Source organism: Cricetulus griseus, chromosome 2, assembly GCF_003668045.3.
Source record: "Cricetulus griseus strain 17A/GY chromosome 2, alternate assembly CriGri-PICRH-1.0, whole genome shotgun sequence".
Taxonomy (NCBI): Eukaryota; Metazoa; Chordata; class Mammalia; order Rodentia; family Cricetidae; genus Cricetulus; species Cricetulus griseus.
Genome location: NC_048595.1, coordinates 14,050,607 through 14,072,058, shown reverse-complemented (window position 1 = coordinate 14,072,058; position 21,452 = coordinate 14,050,607). Strand labels below are relative to the sequence as shown.

The 21,452-nt window shown below is 50.4% G+C and overlaps 1 protein-coding gene across 9 annotated transcripts in view; it reads left to right on the top strand.

The window, feature by feature from the left end:
* The window catches only part of Capzb (capping actin protein of muscle Z-line subunit beta), a 103,726-nt gene that overhangs the window by 48,755 nt on the left and 33,519 nt on the right, over positions 1-21,452 (top strand). For all 9 annotated transcript variants that reach the window (XM_027399839.1, XM_035439460.1, XM_035439459.1 and 6 more), the window contains exons 2-3: positions 524-613; positions 20,166-20,287. In XM_027399839.1, the coding sequence (XP_027255640.1) occupies positions 524-613; positions 20,166-20,287 (212 nt within the window). The remainder of the gene's footprint in view (positions 1-523; positions 614-20,165; positions 20,288-21,452) is intronic.

The following is a 21,452-nucleotide window of genomic DNA, read 5'->3' as shown; positions in this document are numbered from 1 at the left end:
ATAGGTATCAAGTGAGTGAGTGAGTGAGTGAGTGAGTGAGTGAGTGAGTGAGTGAGTGAGTGAATGAATGAATGAATGAATGATGAACGATGACTTGTAATCTCATTACACACTGTGGCCCTGGCTCTTCACTGCTTTCTTTCTGATGTGGTGTTTGTCAGCATCCCTGGCCTGGCGGCATCATCTTTGGCTTAGAGCAGAGGTTACCCTAACGTTCTCCAAGTGCTTCTGGAAGTTTGCACCTGTAGCTTCAAGTGCTGCTGCACAGAGTGCTGAGAAAGAGCTTGACAGGCCTCCATCTTGCTCACCCCGTTTGGATCATACACAGCAGGCTGCTCTGGAAAGGGGGCAGGGCACAGCATCCCTCTGGCTGCAGACTGCTAACAGACCTGGCAGAGGGTCCTTTGCCAGCTCCTTGGGTCTCAGAGTATCCCGAGGGAGCAGCATCAGAAGGAAGGATGCTGTTTTGAAGCTGTTTGTATTGGTGGGAGTGACTTAGATGCTTTTCTTTGTTCCTCCACAGAGCGATCAGCAACTGGACTGTGCCTTGGACCTAATGAGGCGCCTGCCTCCACAACAGATCGAGAAAAACCTCAGTGACCTGATCGACCTGGTGCGTACCTTCTTCATATGGTTTCACTCGGGGGCCAAGGCGCACAGTTGCTTTCTTCTGTGCTGCTCTTTGTGTGGAATTCAAAACACAGGAAACCTCTTCTCTCCCAAGCCAGATCCCACCACTGGGCTCTGAGATTCCTCCCAACAGAGAGAAGATGAGTTTCATATGGTGATCTTTCTCCGAGCCCATCTGTATTGATAAAGTTCAGGATAAGCATTGGTTATAAAGTTAATTACAATCGTTCCCCCAGTTACCTTGTTTACCCTTTCTAGAAGCTTGCATGGAGGCCACAGCTCTACAGGCATCCATAGCACCCCAGGCCCCCATGTTGGGTGAGCTTCCTCAGCCAGCCCGTACCAGCACTGTCCTTTGAAAGGTAACCTTTGAAAAGTTAACCACAAAAAGGTTTTAACACATCTGTTTTTAAAGTATTCAGCTCATTTTTAGTTTTTTTTTTTTTTAAACATATAAAATAATTGGTTTTAAAATGATGCCTTGGATGAGCTGGCACTGAAATAGTACTTGAAAATACTAAAATACTCAACATTGTAAAGCCACAGGAGTAATTGAAATCAGCTCCCAGAGGCCTTCTAGCTTACATAGATGATTTAATGGGGATCTGGAACCAAGTCTGCTTTTCCCATTGTGTCCCATGTCTTCCTGGATGTGGAGCAGTGAGGTTTCATTTAGAGTGGGGGTTTCCGACCGTTCATCTGCTCTGGTGATTTACTTTTATTCTGTTGTCAGGAGTCAGGATGCTTTCACCAGGAAAACAATGCGATAGTAGGAGATTGCCACCAATCCCAGATAAAACTCTCCTAACCGCCTGGAAAGTCCCCAGTGCTGCCATTGCTGTTTATAGGGCCAGCAGCTCCAGCTGCGAGCAGGTGTGTGAGACAAGCATGGAGCGATGGAAGGAGTTGTGAGCAGGAATTGCAAAATATTCGGGACGTGAAAGGGGGTGGTTTCAGGAGGTTAGTGGCCCTGTGGGAAAGCCAGCCCCAGACGCCTTGTGCTGCACTTGAAGAGAAGGTGGGTGTGAAAGAGATAGTCTTGGCATGTACACGCAGGCACGCACATAGAGACACACATGCTTGCATGCATATACACACACACCTGTGCACATGCTCATGTACACGTAAGCACGCACATACACACTCACATGCATGCTTGAAGTCCATTAGGGTGGCACAGACATCCAGAAGTCAGACTTGATGCTGTGATTGTCCCATCCACCACTCTGAACATTGTGCTCAGGGTGTCTGCTGCCTCTGTTATGCGGCCTTATTTAGTCCCCAGCAGTCCCATGAGGCACCTCCGCCGAGTGCAATCTGGGAAGTCTTGGCTTTTTCTTCAGCCGTCTGTGGATGAGGCAGGCCAAAGTTGGAGGTGTGATCAGGTCCCCATGAAAATGTGCTGGGCTGAGCTTTAACTCAGTTGGCTGACTTAGTTGTTACCGTGGTTTCGCAATAACCCTGACATGGGAGCACAGGAGGGTGAACACATTGCTCTGCCGACTCTTGGTGTTTCACGGCTGTTTTGTTCTTATGGCAACCCAAGCATTGGAATACAGCTGTTGCTTTCCCCTGGGACCCTCTCACCGCTCATCTCTGAGATGTGTGTGTAGCTTGATTGCTTTGCTGTAGATGCCAGTTTCCCTCAGGTCCAGGAGGGAATCACAGCACGACGGGGGAAGGAGAGGCTGCGCGTGAGCTGCCTCCCACCAAATGCTGGGTCAGGGTGTTCTGCCTCAGGCTGTCTGTGCAGGCTGTGTGGACACAGGGTGGAGTGCCACAAGCTGCATCTGCCCTGGCACCCGACTGCACTTCCCTTCCCCACTGTGACTTGTACAAGAACTGTGCAAGACAGGGTAGAGGTAGAGAGACCAGGGTAGGAGAAACAGGATAGGAGTTACTCCGGGGTAGGAGGAACAATTGTTGACTATGCCCAACAGTTAGGGTTTAATTTTAAAGGGTTACACACATGGAAAGCTTTATCCCCTCCCCATGGCACTGTTGGGAGGCAGGGGAATCTTCAGGAGGTGGTACCTCATGGAAGGAAGTTAGCCTTATGGGACAAGACAGTGAAGGAGGTAATGGGACCCTGGCCCCTCCTCCTTTGTTTGTGGTCGGCATAAGGTGATGTTTGGCCTCCCCACAGGCCCAAGAGTCCCAGAGCCGACCAACTATGGACAGAGAGCTCTGAGGCCACAAGCCAGAGAAACATGACCTCCCTTTAAGTTGTGGCGGGAATTTGGCCACAGTAAGGGAAATCTTTTATACCACTGTGTGCCTGTGTCTGAGCACAAAATTTCCGATGTTACTCTGATTTTTTTTTTTTTTAATAATAACCTTTTGAAGATCCACATGCACAACCCACACTTTTGAGAAACTGAGGCTATAGGGAGGTGGTGGGGCCAAGTGGCATCAGGAATGCTGGTCTCGCCTGCTCTGCACTCGGCTCTTTGGTCACCTTTGAGTAGGATCACCCCAGCAAAGGCTGAACATGGCGTGTCTTCGAGGTGAGTTGGTTTTGCCTGTGTGCAGAGAACATGTTAAATAACTTGATTCACTAGTCATGTTAGGATATAGGAATGTTCATTTTTCTTGTTATCTCTGAGGCAAGGTCTGGTTAGCCTTGAATTTGACACCCTTCTGCCTCCGCTCCCCTACTACTGGGGTCAGAGGCCTAAGCTACTATGCTTAGGTATATTTTAAGTTGTCCCACTTTAAGAATATTTTATGGGGCATGAAAAAAGTCTCGTCTTAGAGCCAGGCCTTTCAGGGTTAGCTTCCATGACTTCATGGGGTGGCTTGAAAGGTGCTAGCTTGTATGAAGCCAGCCTTAGTGTCACCTACTTCCAGTCTGGACAGTAGACCCCTGTTACAGAGTGGGTTTGGGACTTGGGGTGCTTATTAATTTTTTAACTGAAGCATGATGATGTCAAGATAGAAATGAGACGTGACTTCTCAACAGATTAGGATCTAGTGAAGTATGGCTTATTACAGCCACACCAGCATGCTGCAGAAGCCATGTGTGAGCGGTGGCCTGGCTTCAGAGTCCCCCACATGTGCAGTGTGTATGGAGCACTTGGGCTACCTCTCTGTTGGAACCTGTGATCGACTGTAGAAGTCCCTTTTCTCATTGCGGTTTTCTTCTGTTGTGCTTAGATGATACTTTTCCTTTTAAACTAAATTTGCAGAGTCCTCTCACTCTGTAGGAGTTGTTCTGTGTCCTGTTTGGCTCTGAAGTCATGTGAAGCTTGAGCTTCCAAAGCTGTACTTTGAGAAAACTTACGTTGCCTGTGGCCACATTTCTATTGTCTGGAGGGGGGGGGGGCTTTAGAGAAGCTCACACAGGGATTCCCAGCATTCCCATTGTGCTCACCTGCTCAAGCCAGCCAGGAGAAGAGCTATTCTTGAGGGCCATCTCCAGTTTTGAGACTGATGGGGATGTGGCGGGAGGGGGTGTGTGGGGGGGGTTGGGGTTGGCCTGTGTTCTCCCTCAGTGGCCTCATTTACATGTCAGAGCCAGCCTGCTGCAGGGGGCTCTGTCCCATCCACACAAGGTCCAGTTGTAGAGCAGCATCAAAATGTGCTGTGTGCTTGGCAGTCAAGTGACAGCAGCCCAGTTTGCCCTGCCTGGTCAGCATTCTTCCTTCTTGCCAGCCCTTTGCTGCCTTGGGATTCAGCACATGCTCTGATTGGTGGGAAGTGACCGTCTTTTGCAGATGCCAAAACATCATTTTATTACATACTAATTCCATTGTGCTAGAGGAAAGCTGGCCGCAATTGGTTAGTAAGCTGTTTCAAAAATACCTACACCCGTGAGGGCCAGGGATCACATGATGGGAAGGTTCTCTCTCCTTTACCTTCTGTGGCCTTGCTTTGCACACTGGCAGCTAGAGTCAAAGCCTCTCTGCTGGGGTGTATTTTGAACCCTGAACTGAGGAAGGAGTTTGTTTCTGCAGGTTGTCACCCACCAGCCCATCCATCCTTTGCCTTTTTAGGACCACACCAAAAATAGCCAGAGATGCTCCACTTGCAAACACCAGTTACTGTGTTTTGTTTTGTTTTCTAAATTCCTACCTTCCTTCCTACCTGTAGTAACCCAGAGGCTTCATTCTTGCACGTCCCCACACTTATACACCAGAGGGAAGACCTCTGAGTTGGGAGAGCAGCTGGCCACCCTGGCCAGGCCTGGAGAAGAGGTACAGGAAGCGGCCTGATACTTCACAGCCTATTGATAACCTGACCAAGTTTGTTCCGTATATTCCTCCTTACAGCAAGCAGATTGGCCACTCTCCAGGAACAGAAAGGGCCACCGGGGCGGGGTGGGGAGTGGGGGTACCTGTACTTGGAACTCTTCCCAGAAATTGTCCAGGTGGTACGAGGTAGTAGGGGCATGATGGGACAGGACTGGTCAGAATGACCAGTTATGACTCTGCCTTTGGGCTGCAGAGAACATCTGTGTGGGGTTGGAGGCCTGTGGTGAAGGGGCCCAAGAACCTTCTGCCCACAAATACCCTGTGTTGCCAGGTGCCCTTTGTCACTAGTGGACAGAATTAAGCTTAATTCTGTAGTTACAAGCTCTTCAGTGTATTGATCAGCAGATTAGCTGGTAAATGCTAAGCATTGCTACCTTTCACTCAGTTTTAAATAATCTGAAAACTCCATTTCCAGTATCAGCTGTGAGGAAAGGAACGTGGAACTAATTTTGTTCCTGGGTGATGGAGCTGTACTGGGTCCAGGGACCCTGAAACAAACTATGCCCTTGGAATCTGAAGATCAGGCATGTTCTGCTGCTTTGCCGTGCTCTCTTGTTCGCCTTTGTCACCAGCATTTAAGACAGTCTAGGCCAGCAATTCTCAGCCTTCCTAATGCTGCGACCCTTCAACACAGTTCTTCATGTTGTGGTGACCAACCACAACATGAATTTATTTTTGTTGCTACTTCATAACTAATTTTGCTACTGTTATGAATCATAATATACATCTTTGTTTTCCAGTGGTTTTAGGCAACCCCTGTGAAAGGGTCATTCAACCCCTGGGTTGAGAACTGCTGGTCTAGGCTAATGTTTTCCCTCCTTTATCTCAAAGACAATATAAAATATCTCTTGTCTGACGAGGTTTCAGCACAGGTAGGTAGAAGGTTCACGAGCTGTCATCAGCAGTGATGATAGCTGCAGTGAGTTCAACCTCTGACCTGGGAGAAGCGCACCTTTTATTCCTTGGCTCTCCCTTCCTCAGGGAATCCCAAACACCATCACCATGGAGCATGCTTTCTGTCACATGGTCTCTGTCGGTGTCTCCTGGAACACTGCTTCTTACCTGTTCACAGGATGAATGTTGAGAACTGCTAGACATAATTATTCTCTGTGTTGTTATTGCCCATTGGCTGGGTGCCAGGTGTGGTTGTAGGTGCTGGTAACAGGCCTTGCTTAGTAGAGCTGACTTGGTGGGGTGGGGGGTGGGGGCATCCTGGGAGAAGCACCTGGCTGTGGTCAGCTTTCACTCTGACTGACAAGCAAGATACACAGCAGGCAGACCTACCTGTGAAGATGAAGGCTGTAACAGCTGTGCCTGCCTCCCAGGTGACACTCTGCTGGTCTGTCATGTGTGCCCCACCCTACCCCGTTGCTCACCACCTTTGAAATGGCTTCTGTTTAACTACAGCTTCGTCTCCTTTCTCCGCGAGTATCCCTGACAGTACAGGTTCGTGTTTGTATTGGGAAGCACAGATCCAAACACCTATCTCCAAGAGGACGCTTCAGATTTTACCTTTTTAAGAATGTGTTCCAGTTCATAACATGCAAGGCATCTTAATGTAAAAACCATGTTTTCTCTCTTCTTTAAATCCTGTCTTTCCTGGGGTTTGACTGTGCCAACCTGGTACTTGCCCTGGGGTGGGAGGGCATTGCCTTGCCTGGACCACAGTCTCTTGTGACCCTGAACATTCCCTGGATGGTCATACCCAGATGGGAGAATTTAGCTTCCACCTTCCATCCATCCTGGGGTTTACAAGGTTTGGTCTACTATGTTCATTCTGTTCTGAGGCTGGAGCAAGGATGGGACCTATTTATCGGTGGCAGGCACCAACCCCATCAGTCTGATTGTATTGGTATTTCTGAGCTTCCTGTGGGTGGCCCTGTGTTTACAGTCCCCATTCTAAGGGAAAGCATTCTAGCTAAAGGTCTCCAACAGTACTTTTGTGAATGCATGCTTGGATGGTGCATGAGACCAGCCTGGTCTACAGAGTGAGTTCCAGGACAGCCATGGTTACATAGAGAGACCCTGTCTCAAAATAAATAATAATAATAATAATAATAATAATAATAATAATAGTAATAGTAATAATAGTAATAATAGAGATGAAAGACTGGTGAGTGTAGACCAGCTAGTCAGATGGTCACTTGCTGCACAGGCACAAGAATCTGAGTTCAGATCCCCAGAACATTTATGAAAGCAAGGCACAGTGGCATTCACCTGTGGTCCCAAGTGCTAGGCAAACAGTGACAGAAAGGTCCCTGGAGTTCCCTGCCTGAATGAAAAATAAGATGGAAAGCAGTTGAGGAAGACTTGACATCCAGACATCAACCTCTGGCCTCCGTGTGTGTGTGTGTGTGTGTGTGTGTGTGTGTGTGTGTGTGTGTGTGTGTGTGTGTGTGTGTGGGTTCATCCCAGACAGTAAAAGCCAAGAACACACAGTGGTACATCTTTCAGGCCTAAACAGTAGCTCTAGAACAGTAACTGTGTGGCCAGTGGTCCAGAATATTCCCCAGGCAGGTATTTTGTTCGCTGTCTTCTTCACCTACCCAATGTTCATTGGCAACTTTTCAGAGGGTCCAGGATTCAGAGGGGAATTGTTTTTTCTTGTTTTCACATTTAGAATTTGACTCTATTCTGGGAAAAATAAGTAATGTTAGTAGAGGCCATGAGATGATAAATTCCTTTTATGGGTCCTGTCATAGGTAATCTTCATCATGACCCTGTTTAATCTTAAGTCACTTTGTGAGGTATAGATGAGAAAACTGGAGAGTAGGGAAAGGGCCTCCTGGAGTCCCTCCCTAATGTGTAGGGGCGGGGGGTGGTGTCACACTGTACTGATCCCCACTATCTCCTTAAAGCAGAGCCCCACAGTAGACCATTCTGACGGCTGCTAGGCCTGGTGAACGGAAGATGCTGTCTGAGCTGCTTCATTGGCAGCTTTGGGTGACTGCTCTTGCATTAGGCCAATAGGTCTCTGGGCTGCAGTCTGTCAGGTGAGGGCCTGATGGTCTGAGGCCTGGAAGCAGAGAAGCCTCGCTGTGGATGCCCTTCTTTTGAGGTGGCTGCTTCCAGGAACCCCTTTTCCTGGCTGAAGAGGTACTGATGTCTCTCAGGTCTGCACACTGCCTCCCACTGTGGCAAATATATCTGGAGAGCAGAGCAGGCATGGTTTGCAGCATTGAGCCCCTGGGCTACTATAGCAAAGAGCACTTGGGGTGCCTAGAGGTGCTTCGAGATCTTGGGCAGATACTTTGCCTCTCTGAGTTTCCGCCATTATAAGATGGGGCCAGTAAAACCTATCTCATGGGATAAGTGGAAGGTTCAGGAGTACACTTCCACGGTGCCGACAGGTGAGGCAGGGAGGCGCTTCGTAAATGTCAGTCGATGCTCTGTTAGCTTCACTGTCATCCTAGAACTGAATTCTGTCCGTGCTGTGGAAGCCGCCCTTCCAGTGATGTTTTCACAGGTGCACCGGCCTCGGCTTCCCCAGCAGGGCAGCTCTTGATGACAAGGACCTAGCTTATTTAAGCTGGAGCTTGAGCTAGGGGGAGGTTTTGCCTCCCTGGGGCCCTTCAGTGGTCATGGGAAAGTGTCTGCCCCCACTCTCCCTGACCTGGAAAGGCAAGTTGGAAGAAACCCTCCGCTCCATTTCGAGTTGAGGATCTGAGGGGGGCAGCCTGGAGCCTGTGTCCACTGAGGGGCTAGCCTGGAGCCTGTGTCCGCTATGATGAGAAGTCTAACTCCAGGTTCTAGCCTGCCCGCTGCTCTTCGTGGCTACAGAGTGGGCACCTTTGTCCTCCTGAGTGCCCTGAATCTAGAAATTGGGGGGGGGGGCGCGGGCTCTACTCAAATTAAATTGTGATTGGAAAGAGTCAGGTTGAACAGGAATGAGCCAGGTGATCTCGCCTCCGGTCATTTCACGTCTCGACCTTCACCCCAGCGTGGGAGCCAGATCTCCTAGTTCTGCACTTTACCTCCCACACCTCAGATCTTCTCCTTCCAGAACACTGTAATCCAGACACACCTTCCCCAAGGTTAAGAACCCCCCCTAGGCTGTCCCTAAGGGTCTTTCACAGTCTCTGATTGACTGTTTATAGCTTTCTCCCCTTCTTGTTCCCAGTCTCTTGAAGTTGTTTGAGCCCCTCACCTGCTAACACCCCCTCGTCCCTCACACAGAAAGTACTCAGAGGTAAGTGCCAGCAGCCAAGGACTGCACCAGAGCTCCAAGCAGAGAGCTGAATGCTTCTGTAACATCTTGAAAACAAATGTCTCCAGTTGGTGCCCCGCCCCTGCCAGGCCACCTGGGTTATCTTACTTGCCAATCAGGCTCCTGCAGAATTCTTAGCCAGGTGTTTGTAGGGTGCTGGTCTGAGTATAAGTGTTTCAAATAAGAACCTAGGTGAACTTCAAAGGTTTGGGCACCTTAAAAGGGAAAACCCCACTGAAGCTCAGCTCATGCCTTCCTGCTGTGGTCTTTTTCCTCATAGGGAAGATGGGACCACCTGGTGGGTTAGATGTTGTGGGCAGAAAGCTCTTGGCATAGTACTTGGCTTGTAGTAGCTGTCTGTGTGGTTGCCAGGGACTCTTGGCATGTACTCATGCCTTCTGGAGAACTGGGGCGTGCAGGCCGTGCTCTATCTAGATCCTTCGTACCTTAGGCTTAATGTGCACACCACAGATTGTCTTCTGGGTGTGTGTGGGGGTGGGGCGGGGGACCGGGACAGGGATCAGCCCCAGCCTGAGTGATTCCAAAGCTTGTCCTTCTGCCACTTTGCAGAGCCCACGGCTGCTCCCAAGAATAGCTTTTTCCTTGTCACCACAGGTCACCAGCAGATGGCTGCCAGTGAATACAGATGCTTTCACAAGAACTAATGCCTGTAGGCAGCGCTGCCCAGTGTTCATAGGGTACAGCCTTTACCTTTGCACACCACAGGGGTGCCTGGCCTCCATCACTAAAGATGAAATGCTGCTGGGGATAGAGCCTGCCTCCATGTGATCCTGAAACCAGGTGCCAACACCAACCAGCCATACCAGCTGGGGCTAGGGGTGGGCTCCAGACACCCTAAGGCTTTGCACTGCTTTTGGCAAAAGTGTTTTGGGAGTTTGGGGCCTACCCTCCTCTTGGGTCAGGGCCCTCATCTGGCCGGACACTTTGCTCAGTAATTGGGTGGTTTGTGGCTGCCCACTTGCTACACGTGTTTGTAGGCCTGTTGAGCTGGCAATTAAGGCTCATTAGAGACCCTGTCAGTCATAATGTGCGCAGCGCCTGCCTGGGAGAGGCCTCCTGAAGGGCTGGGGCCATCCAGCCCTAGGCCTCTGTGAAATTGGTCTCTGCAAATGATTCTGGATGCTTGGTGTGCCGCGGAAGAGGTGTGAGCGGCTCTCGTCATACTCCAGACTGCCGGGCCCTGGTGGGCCTGTTACCTTTTATGTAATTGAAACCTTTAAGCTAAGAGCAAAATCGAAGTTACAGATGGTGGGAAAGTATCAGCTGGAGGCCTGGAGTTGGGGGCCTGACAGCAGGCCACTCTAATGGGGACTGAACTGTCCTTCATCTCTGGCACCCCTCTCTCTGGAATGTATGGGGATACTTAATTACTATTGACTAGAAGCTAAAATAGCATCCCCAGTTGAGAATACAGCCCTCAGGAGATTTGCCCCAGGCTGGAAATGATTATCCTTCACACAAGTCAGTCACACACATCCCCACCCCCATGTGAGTGTGGCAGGGACTGCTCTAGTGGTGAGCTCCTTCACCTGCCTCCCCATAGCTGTCTCTCTGACCTTCCCACCTGCAGGTGACTTTGGGTACCTGTTTGTAATTGTATGCTGTAGCTTTATGTCCCTAATTCCTAAGGAACCTCCCTCTGACTCCTGAGACCCCCATGGGAGGTAACGGTCTGTCTCCTGAGTGTATAACATAATTCCTGGCCGTGTGTCAACCATAGGTGAACATAACATATAAACAGCAAACCCTCTACCACCCTCCAAATTTGGGATGAGAGAGCTGTACACACTCTCCAAGCCGTGTGATCAGAGATGAAAGGGGAAAGGAAATGCAGATGGCTCCTGGAGCTGTGTCATGCGACTCAGGACATCAGCCCTGGCAGGTCTGAATAAGCTGGGTCTTGCTGCACCTTAAACATCCAGGGGAGTCTAAGTAAACTGCCTCAGGGTTTGGAATGTCCCTTGTTCTCAGAGGACTCTCTAAGTTCCCACAGAGGAAGGGTTTCACCCATTGAAAGGTGCAGAGCATTCTGACTGGAAGACTGAAGAGCAAGGAGGTGACAGTAGACTTGTTTCATGGGATTCTGTGGCGTGAGAATGGAGGAAAACTACAGCCTGGGGAGCAGTCAGATAGTTGCCTTTCCCTTTCCCTTTCAGCTTGCTTGGTGAGAAGTGTGGTCCCTTCCAAGTGGTCCGCTCTTGCCTGACTGGCTGGTCAGTGGATGAGCTCTTGCCTGACTGGCTGGTCAGTGGATGAGCTCGTCTCAGTTGTACCCTCTGGTCTTTCTTGCTCCAGCAATAGTGGAGCACAGGGTGAGCCATGCTCAGCCCTTGGTGACAAGGGTCACCTCCAGTACTTTCCTAAGGCTGCAGGACATGTGACAGAAGGAACCTTGGTGATGAGTCCAGGTGAGGCCAGCATGCTAGAGGCTCTCTAGACATGGTGCAGACTGCTGGGGGCCATGGAGACTTGTTTCTCATGCCAACAAGGCCTTCAGCAAGCTGAGCAGATGCTTTATGGGAGCAGATACATATCTATTCAGAGATGTACCATGTCCAGAGATCCTCCAGCAAGCTGGGCAGAGTGTATGGGAGCAGATGCATCTATCTGTTAAACCTGGGAATTGATCCTGGTGTTGGGTCTGGGTTCCAGCTTCCCAGGTCCCTTGCCGGTGGTAGGCATAGGCAGGCACATGCTCATCCTGCAGACTGATCTGCAGTTAGTCATAGCATGGAAGCATGGCCTTGAGAGTCCACTGCCCTGGGGCCTGCTGCCCTGGAAAAGTCACTTAAGGTCAGGGCACCAGCCTTGCACTTCAGTGGAGACAACGTTGTTTTTGATGTGCCAGTGTCACTGCCATTGTCCGTGATCCCACAGGACCTTGGCATTTCTGGTTCGGTGAGCATGGAACAGCCACTGCCCCGAGCCCCAACTGACACTTTCTGAACTTCCAGATTTTGGCTCAGGAGAAGAGTGGGAGCCCAGGCCATTGTCCCTGGTCCTGTTAACCCTACCTCTGGCAACACCGCACTGTTGGGAGGATGAGCATCCCAGGGAGTAAAGTTAAGTGACTGGTTTTAAAGGCCGCACTCTCAGCCAGGCGTTGGTGGCGCATGCCTTTAATTCCAGCACTCGGGAGGCAGAGGCAGGCGGATCTCTGTGAGTTCAAGGCCAGCCTGGTCTCCAGAGCGAGTGCCAGGATAGGCTCCAAAGCTACACAGAGAAACCCTGTCTCAAAAAAAGGGGGGGGGGGGTTGTACTCTCGGATTGCATTGGATTTTGTGACAGCCCAGAGAGAAAGTGTCAGCCACTCTGGGAAAGCCACTGCCTCTCCCTCACTGGTGGCCACATGGCCAGATGTCCCCTTTGTGTGGAGCAGGGTGGTGATGCCATTTTTCTTTGCCATTTGGTATCACCTTCCTATGCATGGGCACATGGGACTGTTTGGTCCAGCTCCTAGTTTTCCTAGATTCTTTTGTCTTTGAAACACCAAGAGAGTTTCCCTTCTTAGACTTTGGGACTTCCCACAGCTGGAGAGAGCAGCCTGGCTCCCCTTGGTCAGATGCTCCTCTGTTGCCTTTAAGGGATCACTCAAGGCTGCTGGAGGTGGCAAGGGTGGTGTGTCATTCCTGGGAACATATGTAACAGAACTTGAACTTGGTAGCTGCCGTTGAGTCCCATGTTCTTTCCATTCCAGGGGCTTGCCAGAGCCCAGCAGGCTTGCAGATCTTCCCCCAATTAAAGGGGCTCCTGGCTGGGTGCAGGGCTCTTCTGCAGCCATCACTGCCCGTCCGTGTTTGTGCTCCAGATTCCATCGTTCCAAAGTGTTTGCTGCTCAGCACGTCTCCAGAGTCCTCATTCCTGTTTGGTGCAGCTTTCTCTTGGCTCCCACTGGTTTTTATTCTGCTGTGCATGAGAAATTTAAGTTTCTGGAAATGTAGAAAGGCTCTGGTTTGTCGTTGTTGTTATTTGTTTGTTTGAATTAAAGCTTGTCATGACATTGGAAGGTGGCAAGGGCTGCTCTGAAGAACCTTTGCAGTTTGCACTGATGCTTGAAGAACCCTAGAGAGGGGACCAAGGGCCAGGCTGTTGGTTTGTCTCCACTCCAGGAAAGTGAGGTGAGGGCTCAGCCCCTGTGCGGCTTCAGTGCCTGGCCATAGGTGGCTTAGGCCGCCATACAGTTAGCGGCAGCTCTCAGGGGGAAAGCTGAGGAGGAGGAAGAGGGGGCTGTGATGGCTGAAAAGTGTAACTCCTCTGCACACAGACTATGGCCTTGACCTGACCCTCTTCAGATTTCCGTGTTTGAGGTCTGCCCAGCCCCTTCAGTGCAGTGTCTATACACAATGCTGTTGCTGCTGGATACAAGAGAGCTTACAGCCAGGAGGGTCTGACAATTGTTCCCTTCACTTAGATTCTACATCTTGGTAGATAAGGAAGAAGCAAAAACATAAAAGTGAGTTGGAGAGAGCTGGGACCTCCCCCAAAGGACTAGCTGCAGACAAACCCGTTTCCTCTCCAGCATTGGCAGGCCCCATCCTGGGCAAGGAGAGCCTCGGTTGTCCTATAAACAGGCTTGGTTTGGGAGACAGGTAAAAATATTTGGTAAGAGTATAGCATGCTCAGTCTCCTTCCCCTGAATGTTTGTATTGGGCCAGGAATGTGGGCAAGGCAGCTGGGGGAGGCAGTTGGAGGAATTTGGAGTTGGGACGCTTGAAGAAGCCAGGATTTTTTGCCATCTTCACACTGCCCCCTTAGAGTCTGTGTGGGGCTGGAGAGATGGTTCAGTGGTTAAGAGCACTAGTTGCTCTTTCCGAGGACCCGGGTTCAATTCCTAGGACTCACATGGCTGCTCACAACGGTCTGTAACTCCAGTCAGGGGAACTGATGCCCTCTTCTGGCCTCTACAGGCATTGTACACACACGATGCATAGAAACTCCAAGACAGAACACTCACAAGGGAAAAGAGGAGGTGTGATTTGAACACGAGCTGGGAGAACCTGGTGAGACCATGATGATGGCCCCTTCTGCCCCACAGGGCATATCATTTGTACTTGGTGGATGTCAAGGCCTGGCCTTGGCCATTTGTAACTCATGGATTTTGCTTTATAGATTTCGAGCTTTTGATGAACTCTGAGAACCCTGTCCTGAGTGACCACAGAGATAATAAAAGCAGCTAAGCCCCAGCTGTGAAATGTTCAAGGTCTGAAACTGAGCCGCAGCTTCCAATTGCTTGTGCTGGTGGAGCCCTCCTTCAGACTCGGCCCTAGGACTGAGGAAAACACAAAGGGTGTGGCCACACTCCTCCCTGTGCCTGATGCCTTATACCCGCCTCGATCCACTCATTCATGTTACAAAGAGCTGGGCCTCCATGGCTTGTTCAGAGTTCTAATGCTGTGTCAACATTGGGCACCTCATTGCCATTTGCTGTGGGCCCTCAGGCACCAGAGCACAGCCCACCAGGAGCTGGGAGCCATCCAGGAGCAAGACTGCCCTGCCAGCTCTCTCATGTGGATCACTTGCATTTCGTACTTCTAAAGTTGGGAAGGGATTTCTCACACTTGATGTGTACATACAATAGTGTTAATAATGCTACACCCTACAGGTCACCATATTCAGATGAGGGTTATGGGTATCTTTCTGCATAAGAATCTAGTGTCCAGTAAAGAGGAGCAGTGGTAGGCCTGGAGGAGCTGGGGGCCACACCGTGCAGGAGCCCCACCCTGCTGTTGAACTTTGAGAGAGCAGGCCCTACTTGGTGGTGGGCACAAACCCTGTTGCTCAGTCATCTCTTTCCCCTGCCTTCCCAGCTTGACTGGTTTGGGACAGCTTGCTTTCCTGGCCTTCTGTGTCTGGCTGTATGCCTCACAGGGACCATTCTTGCTGTGTGCACACCCTGACTCTCACACTTTCATTGGTGGGCTCTTGCTGCAGAGCTGTGTGCCGATACCCCTCCTCTTTTCCTTGCCATCTCTGTCATTTGCATGTCACCCCCCACCCCCAGCCTCATCTTGTGTCCCCAGGTTTTTTGTTTTTTTTTTTCCTGCCCTGGCAATACTGAGATCTCCCATTGGCACAAACCTTCCCTTCTCTAGTCTGTTTCCATGACTGGACCTTGCTGACCAGAGAACTGTGTATGTCTGCCTTGTCCTGTGCCTGCAGCGGGCACTCCGGTATTTAGTGTATGGGAAGAATTTCTCTGTGGGGTGTTAGAACTCCCAGTTCCTGGGTTAGGAGGCCGGTAATGGCAGACCAGAGTTTGAACCTGTTTGCCTTCCCACCATGTGTTGTGTTTCTGATGCTGACATGTGTGCCGCTAGGGACACTCTTCCTTGCTTCCGTTGCTTTATTTTTTTAAAAGTATGACTTTGGGGCCCTGCGGAAAGCAGGATCTGGTTGTAAGCAGAGCCCTCTGCTGGCCATTGGGGTCTCTGGCATCTACCCCTCTTCTCTGGAGTGGGGCCAGCTGGGACTCTCTCCCAAGCCTTGATTTCACCATCACTCATCTGCATGTGCACCCGAGTGGACAGGGTCTGCTTTCGATCCTTATCTCTCTGGTGGCGGGCTCTCAGCCAGCAAGCAGATCAAACGATGGAATGTGTTCACTTGGCCATTTTTTAAAAAATCAAGGTCCAAGGGTTCACTTCTAAAAGACGAGGGCGCCAGGGATTAGATTATCCGGAGAGTTGAACCACTCTGGCTTTTGTGCTTTTTTTTTTTTTTTTTTAAAGGGTTCATCTCGAGTTTCTTTTTCTGGTTGAACAAGTTTTTTTTTTTTTTTCAAAATTAATAACTAATGGAAAAGAGGAAGAGGCAAAGTAGAACCATATGACAGCTCACACAGGCTTGCTTGTGGCCGGAAGCTTCTGATTTGTGTTGCCTTTCATTCGATCAGCTGTTGGGTTAGATAGGAGGAAAGCACGCCATTTGGGCAGGAGCAGCACTGAGATGTATTTCTTAACCCAGCTGAACTGTGTCCCTTATGCCCCTCTTAGATGCTGGCTACTGGCTGTGTGACTCTAAGCAGCTTGTTGCTCAGGCCCCGTGTGCCCCTTCTTTAAAATAAATGGTCTCTATGAAGACCTGCCCTGGGGATCGGAGTGAGTAATGCCAACAGACTTGGCCCCATGGTGGCAGATGCTCATCTCTTTTGTGGTTTATTACCGGCATTATCTGGTATAAGGTTTTGCTGTGTGGCCTACACTGGTCTTGAACTCATGGAGTAAAGTGTTTCTTCTGCCTCGGTCTCCTGAGTAGTTGGGGCAACAGGCACATGCCGTTGTCCTGTACCCTATTAAAGCTTTCTTTGCTGTGCTTGGGCTGAACCCAAAGCCAGACAAGAGCACCTGGTTCCTGCCCCTTGGCTAGTGTGCAATAAAGAATGCTGTGCTCTGAGCCTTCCCTCTGGAGGTGACAGCAGGCCCTGTCCCAGCAACATTAAATGGTGTCACTGGAAATTAAGTACTCCCAGCAGCCTGGGTTGACCAACTCCCTTGGTGTTAGGTAAACGTTCCGTGCAGAGGCCAGTGGTAGCAAGGTAGGTCAAGTGTGCAGTTTGGGGAGCAACCAAAAGCCATTTGTGCTGGCTCCACTCCTCTCCTTAAAGGCTGCAGAGCCACGGCCACAAGGCACACACAGTGGACTCTTAGCTAGTTGGACCTGGCCATGCATTTAAGTTGCTCTTTAAACTTACAATTTGTGACAACCAAGAATATGACACAACCAGTGGGTGGGAAGAACGGAGGGGAGAAATTTTGAATAATCTACTGGGTTTCAGAGATGAGCAGCCATTGCTCTCCAGTGTGATCTCAGGTGCCTGAGCATAGATTGAGATCCCTCTGCAGCTGATGGGACACAATGCTTGGTTGGGGTGCCCTCAGGGCCTCGTTGGGCACAGCATTAACCCAGTTGACACGGGGCAGGGAAGAGCAGTCTATTGGTGGTATTAGGACAGCCAGCTCAGGCTTATTCACTGTCCTGCTGACACAGGGTTATTCCAGGAACCCCTTTTGAGGAGTGGGAGTGCAGGGTGGGCCTGCAGGAACATTGGGACCCAGAAGGGGAATGTGATAGACTGTTGGTTGTCCCGTGGAACATTTGAGGCAGAGTCAGACTAAAATGGTCTTCATCATAAATCTGAAATTCATATTTAACTCATCATCCTACAGTGTATACACCAGCTCTCAGTGGGGAGGGTTTGTAAACAAACTTGCATGTTGAGGGGACAGCTAGTAGGCCAGTCTCAGGATTAGGGGCAGGACGGGTAGGTGGTACCCCCAGTGCACTCTGGGGCAGCTGCTCCCTGCCACACTGTATATCCTGTACTTGTTTCCAGTGATGGCCATAGTGGTGTTGCTCCAGGCTTGATTGTCTTTGATCAGAAGAAGACGGGGTGGTGCAAATAGAACTTGAAAATATGGCCCTACTTGAGAACTTATCCTTCAGGGACTCAGTGGGTGGAGAGCCAGCCTGCACAACCTATCCAAGTGCTTGTGCGCTGGGGTGTATCCTGTGTCCTGCATGATCTCCTGGCTTTCCTGTGTGCCACCAGGGGCTCAGTTGAAATGTAAGTTCTTCTGTGCTTGGTCAGAACTGGTGCGCTTCCAGAAGTCCAGGGCAGCTCTTCATGGGTGACTAGTCTCTGGTGTGAATTGCCTACTCTTTTTGACAGATACAGATAGATAGATATATATTTTGCAGGGCAGTGACCCAAGATCTTCTGGTTGTCTTTCTAACATTGCTGTGACTCTTCAGGCTGGGTTTGGGAGTTTGATTTGGCGATGGGGTTGGTTGGTTGTTATTTGAAACACTGAGGATTGATTTAGGACCTCATGCATAATAGGCAAGCACTCTGCCATTGAACTGTCTATATTCCCAGACATCTATTTTTTTCTTGAGACAAGGTCTTAAGTTACTCTGGTTGGTTTGAAATTCATTCTACAACCTAGGCTGTCTCTGACCTCCTAATACCTAGGATTATAGGACTATACCACCAGGCCTGACCATGCTGACATTGAACTCATAGGCTGAAATCCTTCTTCCCCCTCAGTGGCGAGGACTACAAATGCACACAACTGTGCCCAACTGGCAATTGACCCTCTTTCCGGCAGCTCCCATCATCTTGCCAGCCTGGCTGGTAAAGGAGAACTGGCTTCTGAAGCATCCCTCAGCACCCACTGTCTGAAGCAGTGTGGTGCATTGAGGTGCAGAGAGGGCTGGCATTGCTAGCCAATATTAGCAGACGTCTGGACATCGGTCCAGATGAAGAGAAGTAGGTGCCAGGGCTGACTTGACATGTGTTCCCTGTGCAAGGAGTCCCCAGCAGCAGCCCAATGGCTTGATTGGGGCCTGGTAACAAGCCACAGCATGAAAGGTGGGCGTGCAGGTGCCAGGGTCATTTCATTGGGCAGACCCAGCTGCCTCATGGAAGCGTGAGGCACATCCAGGGTGTCCCAGGTGGAGGACTCTAGCTATAACTGAGCAGTAGTGGGGGCTGGGAGGAGTTGTGCACCTTTGTCCTTACTGTCCAGAGAGGCAGAATGGAGGATCTTGGGAGACACCTTGCCCTAGAGTGGATTTCTGTATTCACTGCTGGCTGTTGGTGTGAACCTTGGGCAGCTTAAGGACTCTGGGCCTCAGATCTGTACTCTGTAAAACAAGGCAGTGGCTACCTCCTTCACGTCCTGGTATGAGCATTCAGGTAAACAGCATGCTTTGCCATACCTGGCCCAACATCGTAGACAATACCCAGTGGGCACTTAGACATGATAGAGAGTGATGTCACCAAAGCCAACTTTGAAAATAACCCCACTTGCTGGTTGGTTGGGTACACGGGTGCAAGTTCCCCTGGAACTGGAGTTACAGATAGTTGTAAGCTGCCATGTGGATGCTGGGAATTGAACCCGGGTCCTCTGGAAGAGCAGCCAGTGCTCTTAGCCGTTGAGCCATCTCTCCAGCCCCTGACCAAGTTCTGAAAACAAGCATAGCATGCTTTGGCTGGAGGCGTGTACTTTTTCTCTGGGACTGGTGTATATGCAAGAGATGGAGCACCCCTTGGAGCAAGATACACTTTAGTGCTAGGTAGCACTTTCCAAGCTAAGCAGTGATGCACCCCAAGGACAGCTATATGAAGCATCAGAGCCTGGTTGTCCTGGTGGTGCTAGCCTTTGGGACACAGGACCCAAACTGCTGCTAGCCCCCTCTGCTGGCAGCCCCTTTTCCAAGAGTTATTGGTGTGGGCAATGATGAGGTGGGGTCCCGTGAACCCAGACCCTAAAATGAGAAAGCCATGACATGGAGACTGGACGTGACTCAAGCACAAAGGCACCCGCTTCTTCGAGGGCTGCCGTCCCTCCCTGGAATACTTTGGTGGAAACTGATGTTTGTGTTGGGAGGAGGCAAGCCCCAGCCTGCTCCCTCAAAGGCTCTGGTGGCCATTGGCAGTACCCTGTAGTTTGTTCCAGCCACCTGAGCCACAAAGCTGTTCTCCTGTCACCCTCGGCTGTGCACCCAGGTGAAGCTGCGGAGGTGAGCTGGCTGCTCTCTGCTGTGGAAAGCGTGCGGAGAGCCACCTCTGTAGCAGATACAGCTGGCTATGAGCAGCCTGGTAATGCTTGGCCGGGGGCCTGGAAAGTGCTGGAAACTCCACCCGGCATGGGGGAGCCTGTGGGAGTTCTCCAGAGCCTGGTTACTCTTTGAGTTCTTTGCATTCCTGTGTATTTGAAGTGTTTGCCTTCTTCTCAAGACCTGAGCTGGTATTTCGTCCACCAGAAACCAATACCCGGCACTCACGTCCTCATACTCATAGACCACCCTGGTGGTCAGGTAATTAAAGCCACACCCAGGATTGGAAAGAAAGCTACATTGGAAGTCATGCTCCACGACATCTCACGACCAGGTTTCTTTATAGAGAGCCACAGTTGGTATTGGGCACATGTGGAGAGGACCAGACTCAGAATTTTGGAGGGCACTACAAGCCAGATGTCAAAGCCTGACCTTGTGGTGTCGGAACCTGAATTAGAGGTGCTACTTTAACCACCTTTCTACCTTTTTACCAGGTCCCCAGTCTGTGTGAAGATCTCTTGTCTTCTGTTGACCAACCACTGAAAATTGCCAGAGACAAGGTGGTGGGCAAGGATTACCTCTTATGCGACTACAACAGAGATGGGGACTCCTATAGGTGAGCTCATACAGCAGTGCTCGTCTCTGCGGCACCCGGGACCTTCCACACATTTCTGTGTGTCCTTCTTTTTCCTCCTCCTTTTAGCTGTCCATCCCATCCATTAACAGGCGTGTGTGGGTGCCTCCCCTGAGCACTGGACAGAGGACCTCGGTGTCTTGCAGTCTCATGGAAGAGCCATGCTGTTTCAAAGCCAGCTGCCCCATGGGGTGGCATGTCCTTCCTTCCTCTCTCTCCCTTCCTTTGCCTTCCACCATGTGGCCTGTTGTAAGAGGCCAAGTTGATATTGGTCCCTGCCCAGGAAAACACATCCAGTAGCTGATGAACTATACTGTGGTCCATACAGCCAGTTCAGAGTTGGCTCAGGACCTTGGCAGAGCCCAGAAGAAGCTGTGGTCAACTCCAGAATGACTTTGTGAAACAGATGATGCTGGGCTAGATGTTTTTAATAGACTAAAACTAGCTAACTAACTAACTAACTAACTAACTAACTAGCCAACCAACCAGCCAACCAGTTATTTTGAGGGAGTCTCACTATGTATCTTTTGCTGGCCTGGAACTCACTCTGTAGACCAGGCTGGTCTCAAACTCAGTGATCCTTGTGCCTCTGCCTCCCAAGTGCTGGGATGAAAGGTGTGAGCCACTGTACCCGGCACACTTGAGATACTTTCCCTTAAAAATTCCAAGTGTGAGAGTCCCCAGAACATTGCAGGATTTCCCTGGGCCTGCACACACTAGCTTAGTAGAGACCACACTGTGAACTCTTTGGAGAATGTTAAAGAAACAGGCAGAGTGACTGGGAGCAGCAGTGTGGGCTCCGCATCAGCATTGGGACTTTAGCCAATCCCTTGTCATCTCTGCTCTACTGAACAGAAACAGTAGTGGTCATTCATCCCACAGAGCATGCAGAAGCATCATTCTGTAAGTGTCACCTGTGCTCCAGGTACTGTTCACGGCTTCTTTTCCTGTGAGGTCCAGACAGGTCATAACATAAACACATGCATAAAAGATTGCAGGCCGGGCGGTGGTGGCGCACGCCTTTAATCCCAACACTCGGGAGGCAGAGGCAGGTGGATCTCTGTGAGTTCGAGACCAGCCTGGTCTACAAGAGCTAGTTCCAGGACAGCCTCCAAAGCCACAGAGAAACCCTGTCTCGAAAAACCAA